At 45.0% G+C, this 11769-nt stretch overlaps 1 protein-coding gene across 1 annotated transcript; it reads right to left on the bottom strand.

The window, feature by feature from the left end:
* Positions 1–650: 650 nt before the first annotated feature.
* Positions 651–11330, bottom strand: LOC129713877 (galanin receptor 2b-like). Its single transcript, XM_055663233.1, has 2 exons — positions 8556–11330; positions 651–1749 (listed from the first exon to the last, which is right to left on the bottom strand). The coding sequence occupies exons 1-2, from the start codon at positions 8900–8902 to the stop codon at positions 999–1001; spliced, it is 1098 nt and encodes a 365-aa protein (XP_055519208.1). The 5' UTR covers positions 8903–11330; the 3' UTR covers positions 651–998.
* Between the last annotated feature and the right edge of the window lie 439 nt (positions 11331–11769).

Raw genomic sequence — 11769 nt, 5'->3', positions numbered from 1 at the left:
GCGTAACACTCGACTAATTCAACAGAAACATTTATTTCTGAAGCAGCTAACGGAATCAAATCGGTCAAATACTCCCTACTTCCACTACAATACATAAAGCTGCTTGAAGCTAACACACTCACAACTAGTCTGCAACCTGCTGAATAATATGAAGCTGGGGAAAAGTGTCGGGAAGTCTTGTTAGTTAGTGTCAATGGTGTGACTTTCTCCCCGTTTGATTCCATCCTTGTCGTGGTCGGGGAGCTTGTGTGTCTCAGTCACCCCTAGAGCAATGCCACGCCACATTAGAATTTGAAGGTAGACAAAAATGCTGGAGAAACTCAGCGGGTGCGGCAGCATCTATGGAGCGAAGGAAATAGACAACGAAATAGGCTCTCCTGTTAGGGTCTCCCATGCTGGGCAGGTCGAAGGGTAGAGGCGAGATGAAGAGTGGTCATCTCGGACATGTCGGTGGAGGCAGGCTGGAGTCCAGTCACGGTGTTGGCCACATGCAGGACGTGCACTGGTCCTCCAGGTTGGAGGTTGAGCACAGGGCTAACAACCCTGTCTCGTAAAACAAATATGTTACGGAAACAGCAACTGAAGGAACCAACACCACTGAGTGGAGGACCTCTACATGCCAGGAGGCAGAGTAGGCAGTAAGGAAGTAAGTATCAAAGACTATGCATGTCCCGAATTGACCAAGTGGCAAGATGGTTAATGACAACTGCATGATTAGAAATGCAAATTACATGAGTTCTTCAGTTAGACAATAGACAATAGGTGCAGGAGTAGGCCATTTGGCCCTTCGAGCCAGCACCGCCATTCAATGTGATGTTGACCTTCAAACCAAAGTGCCTTTTCACACAGTGGAAACCCGTTGTAATCAGATGGCTCCATCAAAATTTGCTCCTACTCCAAATCCAACGCTACCGAAGGAAATCAGTGAACGTGCCAGAGATACGGTGAGAACAACACTCCTCTCGGATTTGCATTTGCTTCCTGGCCGATGGTTAATGTCAGACCTCGTGCCTCTGAGCGGCTCTGGTCTCTGCAAGCACCACCAGGTTGCTTTCCACCAGCGCCGAGCGACCGACCATGTAGTTGTGTCCGTTGGTCTGGGAGATGTCGGTGGAGGCAGGCTGGAGCCCAGTCACGGTGTTGGCCACATGCAGGACGTGCACTTTGTTGAGGGCCTTCTTCTTCAGCAGGCAGGTGAAGACTTGCTTGAAGCGCTTCCGGAAATGCTTGGATATCAACGCGTAGACGATGGGGTTGAGGCAGGAGTTGGCGTAGGACATGCAGTGGGCAATCAGCCTGAAGGCGTAGGTGGCCTTGTTGAAGGGGAAGTGGCCGAACCAGAAGCACATGATCACCACATGGTGGGGCAGCCAACACAGGCAGAACAGCACAGCCACGATGATAATCATCTTGGTCACCTTCCTCTTGGCCTTCTTGGCTTCTGACACCGTCTCAATGGGATCCACTGATGTCCACAGGTACTTGATTGTCCGGGTGTAGGCAAAGCTCAGGATCGTAACGGGTATAACATACCCGAACACAAAAGAGGAAACATCCATGACTTTTCTCCTCTTGTCTGCCCAGATTGGCACGCAGACAGGCACCCCATTGTACAGGACAATCTGGTAATAATTCAAGTAAGGCCCAGCTAAAACCATTGACAACGCCCAGATGATTCCAATGGCAATTAAGGCATTGCGAGCTGTGCGAAGTTCCCTCGATTTCAAGGGGTACCTGATGGCAAGGTATCTACAAACAAAATAAAAACAAAGGGGTTCTTGAGAATATTGTGAATTGTCATAACATATTTTTACATCATATTATTTAATAGAAACATAGAAAATAGGTGCAGGAGTAAGTAAGTAAGTACGTTTTTATTTATATAGCACGTTTTAAGTCAACTCGCATTGACACCAAAGTGCTTTAAATAAAATAACCATATATAACAATTACAGCACGGAAACAGGCCATCTCGGCCCTACAAGTCCATGCCGAACAAATTTTTTTTTTCCCCTTAGTCAACTCGCACTCATACCATGACACCAAATGCCTGCAATTTATTTTTTAAAATAAAATGAAAATGGGAATTCCAAGTTTCCATACCATAGAAAAAGTCCCTTATTCTGAACAATAAAGGAAAGCTTGGACACAACACATTATAGAGTTCAACACATTATAGAGTCCCCCCACAGCAGAATCAAACATTTCCACTGGCGCCAGAAAGTTCCTCTGTGAAACACCCGAGGTCGGGGCCCATTTGTGGCCTTGCAGCCTGTCCGATAATCTTCAGGGCCCTCTTGCCGTGAAGATGGAACTCCAGTGTTGGGTGAAACATTCCTCAGCGGTTTGGAAAGTCTGGAGCGGCTGCCCCCTCCCCGGAGACCGGGGCACTCGTAGTCCTCAGGCCGCGTGAAGAGACGGACTGCGGGCAGGCTGCCGTGCACAGACGGCGCCCACTCCTGCACATCCGCCATTCGGCCCTTCGAGCCTGCACAATATGATCGTGGCTGATCATCCAACTCAGCACCGGCTATAATTGCAGGGCTGGATTGGTATCAGTCGCAGCTCCGTGATCTATTGCCACCCACCCTTGGCCCTGCCCAACCCCTGGATCCTAGAAACATAGCAGGAGTTGGCCATTCGGCCCATCTAGCCAGCACCTCCATTCAATATGATCATCCAAATCAGTACCCCGTTCTTGCATTTATCCCCATATCCCATCCCCAAATGCTCACTTTGGTGAAAGTATAGCAACACAGAGCGGTTAGAAATGATAAGAGGCTGATTCATTGATTGAAAGATGCGGCATAGAAACAGGCCCTTTGACCCTTTGCCTAAGTCCATGCCGACCATCGATCACCTGTTCACACTAGTCCTATTCTAAAGGCATTCAAGAAGGAACTGCAGATGCTGGAAAATCGAAGGTACACAAAAATGCTGGAGAAACTCAGCGGGTGCAGCAGCATCTATGATCATCTATGATGCTGCTGCACCCGCTGAGTTTCTCCAGCATTTTTGTGTACCTTCCTATTCTAAAGGTGTGTCCTTTTATTCTGAGGCTGTGCCCTCTGGTCCTAAATTCTCCCATTACTGGAAACTTCCTTTCCAAGTCCACTCTATCTAGGCCTTTGATTATTCGATAGATTTCAATGAGATCCCCCTTCACCCTTCTAAACTCCAGCGAGTACTGGCCCTGAGACTTCAAATGCTCATCATAGTTTAACCCAATCGTACTTGTAAACCTCTTCTGGACTCTCTCTCTAACACAAGTACATCCTTCCTCATATATATGGGGTCCAAAACTGCTCACTATTTTCAAGATTCAAGATACAAGATTCAAGAGAGTATATTGTCATGTGTCCCTGATAGGACAATGAAATTCTTGCTTTGCTTCAGACACAACAAAACATAGTATAGGCATGACTACAGAACAGATCAGTGTGTCCATATACCATTATATACATATATACACACAAGAATAAATAAACTGTTAAAGTGCAAATAACAGATAATAGGTTATTAATGTTCAGAGTTTTGTCCGAGCCAGGTTTAATAGCCTGATGGCTGTGGGGAAGTAGCTATTCCTGAACCTGGACGTTGCAGTCTTCAGGCTCCTGTTCCTTCTACCTGATCACACTAGTTCTATGTTATTCCACTTTCACATCCACTCCATACACACTGGGGGCTATTTTACAGAGGTCAATTAAAGTACAAAAGCACACATCTTTGGGATGTGGGCGGAAACTCAAACTGAAACTCAATGTGCGATCTCCACACACAATGCTCTTGAGGTTCATAGCAAAAGGATTTGAGTATAAGAGCAGGGAGGTTCTACTGCAGTTGTTCAGGGTCTTGGTGAGACCGCACCTGGAGTATTGCGTACAGTTTTGGTCTCCTAATCTGAGGAAAGACATTCTTGCCATAGAGGGAGTACAGAGAAGGTTCACCAGACTGATTCCTGGGATGGCAGGACTTTCATATGAAGAAAGACTGGATAGACTCGGCTTGTCCTCGCTAGAATTTAGAAGATTGAGGGGGGATCTTATAGAAACTTACAAAATTCTTAAGGGGTTGGACAGGCTGGATGCAGGAAGATTATTCCCGATGTTGGGGAAGTCCAGAACTAGGGGTCACAGTTTAAGGATAAGAGGGAAGTCTTTTAGGACCGAGATGAGAAAATCATTTTTTTACACAGAGAGTGGTGAATCTGTGGAATTCTCTGCCACAGAAGGTAGTTGAGGCCACAGTTCATTGGCTATATTTAAGAGGGAGTTAGATGTGGCCCTTGTGGCTAAAGGGATCAGGGGGTATGGAGAGAAGGCAGGGATGGGATACTGAGTTGGATGATCAGCCATGATCATATCGAATGGCGGTGCAGGCTCGAAGGGCCGAATGGCCTACTCCTGCACCTATTTTCTATGTTTCTATGAACGAACCCAGGTCATTGTGAGGCGGCATCTGTACCAGCTGTGCCACCGTGCCAACCACAGATCGGAAGGTTTTGGTGTGGAGCGTAACTCTGGCTGATCTTGTAAGTAAACGGGCTGGAAATTAACATCCGCGGGTTCAGCAAACGACCAAGAAAGCAAATGGTGCGTTAACCTTCATTGCGCGAGCGTTTGAATATAAGAGGAAGGTCTTGCTCCACTTATATTGAGCCTTGTTAAGACTGTGTCTGGAGCACAAATTGATCGCTTATCAGGTATTCAGACATGGAAACCTGCTCTCCTCCCCCAGAGGCAACTACCTCTACCCTAACTTTCATCTGTTAATTGCAAATGTTATCTTTTATACAAGATGTAGTTCATGTCAATGCCCGAGGCCGCTGGATTAATAAAACAAAACTCTAGTTATTATTCATTTATCATTCGCTGTGGACTCCGTAGGCTGCGCCAGCATTTAATTTACTATCTGTAATTGCCTTTAAGGCGTTGTGAGCTGTCCTCCATGAACTGCTGGAGTCCTGGAGATGTGATTTCACCAGTGATTCAACTGGTATAATTGCAACACAAGAATATTGTGACTGCAGCCCATATTTTGATGATCATGATCATATTGAATCTGTTGTTGGTATTTCTATGTTTAAAATTATATTATATAGGTACGATATTAAATTAGCTGATTCCGCCTTTGTCTTCATTGCTTCATCCAATAAATCGGAAGGCATATTATGATAGTCTTTTGTGTGTTTTTTCAGATAATCACAAATTTGAAGATATTTAAAATATTGGTTATTTTTCAAATTATATTTCAGTTGTAGTTGTTGAAATGATAGTAAATTCCCCAATTCATACAGATCTTCGAGCGTTTTAATTCCCATTCCCATTCTTTCCCATTGTATAAATGATTTGTCTATGATTGTTTAAACGATGGATTATTGACTATTGGTATTAAAAGAGATAGGTTTCTTTTACCAACAAAAGATGGAATTATAAAAGATTGGGAACAAGAATTAGCTATAAAAATCTCAAAAGAGACCTGGGATAATCATTTACTAAGGTCGCACAAATGTTCGTGAACGTACGACATACGCCATCCCATTTAAAACCTTACATAGATTATATTATTCAAAAACTAAATTAAATAAAATCTTCCCTAATGTTTCACCAATCTGTGATAAATGCCTGTGTCAAGAAGCTACCATAGCGCACTCTTTTGATTTTTTGTACAAAAATCCAAAAATTCTGGTATGAAATATTTGATTTTTTTTCAAAATTGATCAAAATAAAACTGGTACCAAAACCAGAATGGATTATCTTCGGAATATCGGAAGGTAGCCCTGAATTAAACGTGTTTCAGAAGAATTTATTTAATTACGGGCTAATAATGGGAAAAAAGCTTATAATTAAATTCTGGAAAAATGCGCCCACACCAACAATAAAAATGTGGATATCAAATATGTTTGAAACATTACATCTGGAAGAGATGAGATTCCTCTTAGCAGGTAAAGCAGACCAATTCCAAAAGACGTGGTCTATGTTTCTGGACCTATTACAAGTATGAGGTGCAATAGTAATTCAAAAAAACAAATATATAAATAAGTGGTATCAGGACCTGGTAACGGGAGGTAAAACAACAAAAACAGACTTGGTTGGTAGTCCCCTTTCTGCGGAGTTTAATGTTATAATAGAGCGATTGTTCCTTTTTTCTTTTACTTTCTTTTCTAGAGTCTATTTTCTCACTTTACTTCCTTCTCTAACTTCTTTTCTAAGGAGCTTTCTTTTCCCAACACTTTTGCACTTCACGACTCTCGCGCACTTTCTTTACTTTCCTTACTTCTACCTTTTTCTTAAAGCTAAAAAAAAATGAAGCGGTACAAAAAATGTATTAAGATATATGTGTTGTGTAGGATTGTAATTTACCGTACTTCTAATAAAAATAAAATTAAAAAAAAAAAAAAAAAAGATCATATTGGAGTAGGCCCTTCGAGCAGGCTCGAAGGGCCTACTCCTGCACCTATTTTCTATGTTTCTATGTTTCTATTACGGGTTTGGGACACCCTGGAGGCAGGAAACACATTCCCGATGTTGGGGGAGTCCAGAACCAGGGGCCACAGTTTAAGAATAAGGGGAAAGCCATTTAGAACAGAGACGAGGAAACACTTTTTCACGCGAAGAGTTGTGAGTCCGTGAAATTCTCTGCCTCAGAGGGCGGTGGAGGCCGGTTCTCTGGAGACTTTCAAGGGTGAGCTAGATAGGGCTCTTAGAGATAGCGGAGTCAGGGGATATGGGGAGAAGGCAGGAACGGGGTACTGATTGGGGATGATCAGCCATGATCACATTGAATGGCGGAACATGCCTTAAATACTAATATCGCACAAAGGTGAATGGCCCGAAACGCCACCCATTCCTTCACACAGAGAGTGGTGAGTCTCTGGAACTCTCTGCCACAGAAGGTAGTTGAGGCCAGTTCATTGGCTATATTTAAGAGGGAGTTAGATGTGGCCCTTGTGGCAAAAGAGATCAGGGGGTATGGAGAGAAGGCAGGTACGGGATACTGAGTTGGATGATCAGCCATGAATCGATCGAAGGGCCGAATGGCCTACTCCTGCACCTAGTTTCTATGTTTCTATCTGGAGATGCTGCCTGTCCCGCTGAGTTACTCCAGCATTTTGTGTCTACCGCACAATCTGAAGAAATAGAAATGCTTTGATTTTACAACAATTGATATCCCTTGATAATTCACAACGCCTCTGCTGTTGATGGTGGTTTTGTAGTGAGGCGATCATCTGTGGCCACATCCGAGCATTTATCAGTGGATCTGCGATACACAGTGATTGTCAAAGACAAGATGTTTTTGCTGCAGTACTTCAGGTAATTGGCAACAAGAGCCAGACACTGAGAGGCGATTGTTGCACATGCATCCTATTCCCATGGTGTGCGATGCTTTGGAAGGCAGGTGCAGTAATTGCCAAGGGGGATATTTGAAGGGAAAGTATGCAACTTTGCAGGGGAAATGTGAGATTGATAAAAATACATCTCTTGAAAATTGCTGCTGCTGAACACATCATCAGTGATGTAAGCTGGGGTCGTTGGGTGTTTCGGGTCTTTCAACATCAGACACCCTCACCCAGGCGACCCAGCCGTGGTTGATCAGACCACGACTTGTGTTCTGCAGATGCTGAAAAAATCGAAGGTAGACAAAAATGCTGGAGAAACTCAGCGGGTGAGGCAGCATCTATGGAGCGAAGGAATAGGTGACGTTTCGGATCTGAAGAAGGGTTTCGCCTGAAATGGGCCTGTGAATATTGTATTGTATTGCCTGTGTATTCCTGTGAATGGGCATTGTCTCAATTTGAGACAACTGTGAATTTCCCTGTACAGGCAGTATCATGGGCCTGTGAATAATAATGTGAATGGGCCCTGTAAAACATATTAAAAATGGGCCTGTGAAATTGAATTTAATGGGCCTGTGACAAACACGTGAATGGGCCTGACCTGACAAAAGTCCTGACAAAATGGGCCTGTGAATGGGCCTGTGAATGGGCCTGTGAATGGGCCTGTGAATGGGCCTGTGTATGGGCCTGTGTATGGGCCTGTGAATGGGCCTGTGAATGGGCCTGTGAATGGGCCTGTGAATGGGCCTGTGAATGGGCCTGTGAATGGGCCTGTGAATGGGCCTGTGAATGGGCCTGTGAATGGGCCTGTGAATGGGCCTGTGAATGGGCCTGTGAATGGGCCTGTGAATGGGCCTGTGAATGGGCCTGTGAATGGGCCTGTGTATGGGCCTGTGAATGGGCCTGTGAATGGGCCTGTGTATGGGCCTGTGTATGGGCCTGTGTATGGGCCTGTGAATGGGCCTGTGTATGGGCCTGTGAATGGGCCTGTGAATGGGCCTGTGTATGGGCCTGTGTATGGGCCTGTGAATGGGCCTGTGAATGGGCCTGTGAATGGGCCTGTGAATGGGCCTGTGAATGGGCCTGTGTATGGGCCTGTGAATGGGCCTGTGTATGGGCCTGTGAATGGGCCTGTGAATGGGCCTGTGAATGGGCCTGTGAATGGGCCTGTGAATGGGCCTGTGAATGGGCCTGTGAATGGGCCTGTGAATGGGCTTACCTGTCAACGGATACTGCAGCCAGCGTGAAGATGCTCGCATACATGGTGAGGTAAATGAAAAAGTGGACCATTTTGCACATGAAGGTGCCAAACAGCCACCCGTCCAGCGTGTAGATAGTGGCTTGAAAGGGGACGCAGAAGACGATGAAGAAGAGGTCGGCTATGCTGAGGTTTAAGATAAAGAGGTTGGTTGTGCTGTAGCTTGTCTGTCCTTTCCTCAGTAACACCGCCAGGACCAGGCCATTCCCCACAGTCCCAAGAAGGAATATCAGCGAAAAGATGACTGGAACTATGAAGCTGCCGGGCCTAAAACCCAGGCTTTCAGAGACCTTCCAGTCATCCGCCATCTTGTTGTTGAGGAGAAGGTTTTAAAGACGCAATGGCTGATGAAATCCTGTAAAGAGATAAAACAACAAAATTAAAATAGACAATAACATGATCGCAATTTTTGCTTTCTGCTGCCTACTTGTTTTGGTTGACAAGGTCTCCCTCAACGCCTATAGAAGCAAGTTCCCCCAGATAAAGGCTTAAAGCCCTGGCCCACGGTATGAGTTCATTCCAAGAGCTCTCTCTCCAGAGTTTGCCCTGATTCGAACTCGGAGATTTACGGTAATGGTACTCGGGGCTCTCGTGGACATTTATCAACATGTTGAAAAAATCTTCACGAGTCTTCCCGTTCATACCTGCCGTTAGCGAGTCTTAGATATAGATAGATATGCCATTTATTGTCACTATACATGTACAATGAAATTAAAAGCTGCTCGTACTCAGTGCATACATATAATTTAGTACAAAAAACAAGAAACAGAAAACAAAAACAAAAGGGAGAAGGGGGGGGGGGGGGGGATAGGTGCACAATTCTGCGGCGTTATATACATATCTATAAAGGCAAAATGGTGAAGGAGATGTTTAAAGATTATATTAAATATTAAAAATGTTTTTTTTTTTAAATGTTAAAAATTACAGTTACAATACACATTACAGTTCCAAATTTCATTACGTGGATATAATAGATGGAAGTCCGGGTGTTGGGCTGTAAAGTCAGTGCATGTGTGAATTAAGAGTAGTTATAATTTTCGGAAAGCAACTATTCCTGAGTCTATTTGTCCTAGATTTGATGCACCTATAGCGCCTTCCAGAGGGCAGCAGGTCGAACAGTCCAAACGTAGGATGGGAGCTGTCCTTGATGATATTCTTTGCCCTGCTAAGGCAGCGGGAGGTGTAAATATCCACCAGGGAGGGGAGAGGGCAACCAATGAGTCTTCCTGAGTACCTGTCGTTAGCGTTACGAGCCGCTAAGAGACGTCCCCGAGCTCCGACGTACCTGCTATGTTCATTCTCCGTGCTTACCACGAGTTTGATTTTTTTAAAACTGGGGAGAGCTCTTGGAATGAACTCGTACCGTGGGACAGGGCCATTAGAGGGTCAGGGCAGACTGGCTGAGTGCTGGGTGGGACAAAGGTGCCAGCATGTGAGAGATTCTTGTAACTGTGCTTACTTGCAATGTTTCACACATATGCCGCCTCTGTAGAATTAATTGGCCAGCTCACGCCATGGCCTCTGACAAGTTGTTGAAATCAAGAATTTATTGACATTCAGGAGAGCAGTGAAATGGAAAGTATAAAATAATAAAGCTGCCTTCTGCATGGACTTGACGACACTCGATTATTGCTTCCTTTGTATATTAAAACCTTTTGAAACCATGACATTGTTTCATCGCCTTGCCATAGAGGGAGTACAGATAAAGTTCACCAGACTGATTCCTGGGATGTCAGGACTATCATATGAAGAAAGTCTGGATAGACTCGGCTTGTACTCGCTAGAATTTAGAAGATTGGGGGGGGGGGGGGATCTTATAGAAACTTACAAAATTCTTAAGGGGTTGGACAGGCTAGATGCAGAAAAATTGTTCCCGATGTTGGGGAAGTCCAGAACAAGGGGTCACAGTTTAAGGATAAGGGGGAAATCTTTTAGGACAGAGATGAGGAAAACATTTTTCACACAGATAGTGGTGAATCTGTGGAATTCTCTGCCACAGAAGGTAGTTGAGGCCACAGTTCATTGGCTATATTTAAGAGGGAGTTAGATGTGGCCCTTCTTGCTAAAGGGATCAAGGGGTATGGAGAGAAGGCAGGTACAGGATACTGAGTTGGATGATTAGCCATGATCATATTGAATGGCGGTGCAGGCTGGAAGGGCCGAATGGCCTACTCCTGTACCTATTTTCCATGTTTCTATGTTTCTATGAAAGGCGACAGGAAATACATGAACCCATCCAGTTGTCAAGCATGACTTTGTAATATTCATCGGCAGACAACGCAGACAAAAGCCTTGTTTGTGGCATATTAATTAAAGCAATTATGTTAATTTGGACAACAAATTAAAATCTTTATTTTTTAATACAAATTAAAATCAATGGATTAGTGGATGCCTGTCAAGATAGGTTCATGCAGCGTGGAAACAGGCCCTTCGGCCCAACTTGCCCACACTGGCCAACATGTCCCATCTACACTGTCTGTGTTTGGCCTATATCCCTCCACATCCATGCACCTGTCTAAATATTTCTTAAACGTTTCGACGGTACCCTCCTCGACTACCTCCTCCGGCAGCTCGTTCCATATACGCCCATCTCCCTTTGTGTGAAAAAGTTATCCCTCAGGTTCCTGTTAAATCTTTTCCCCTCTCACCTTAAATCTATGTCCTCTGATCCTCGATTCCCCTACTCAGGGTGACAGACTCTGTGCATCTACCCGATCTATTCCTATCAGGATTTTGTCAGTGTTTCTCTCCTGTTTCCTGCCATTTTGAAGCAGCTAACAAAATCAGCAATATGCCAGAATTATCTCCTATCTGCTCTACGTTAGAAATTGTGTTTGAGGGCATTAGGTTCCAAGGGCACTGGACTTCCAGGAGCTCAGCATGGGTGAAGCTCAACAGACTTGGTACTGGAGTTGGGCGTTTCAATGCCAGCGTGTGGAGATGGCTCCCTCCACCGGAGCCCAGCCTGTGAATGTGGAGCAGAACAACAGACAGACAACCATGTCATCTCTGGGTGCCCGCTCTACCAGCCACCAAATGGAGCTCAGCAGGCACGGAAATCGCTATCAAAATATGGAGGGGACCGGGCGGGACACAATTTCTTGGCGACCGCACGCGCATGCGCACACACTCACGCACACGCACGCACGCGAGGCTTTGGAGGCTCAATCCAGCG

The sequence above is a fragment of the Leucoraja erinacea genome, chromosome 37 (genome assembly GCF_028641065.1).
Source record: "Leucoraja erinacea ecotype New England chromosome 37, Leri_hhj_1, whole genome shotgun sequence".
NCBI lineage: Eukaryota > Metazoa > Chordata > Chondrichthyes > Rajiformes > Rajidae > Leucoraja > Leucoraja erinaceus.
The sequence above is the reverse complement of the archived record's forward strand: the minus strand, read 5'-3'. Positions and strand labels throughout refer to the sequence as shown.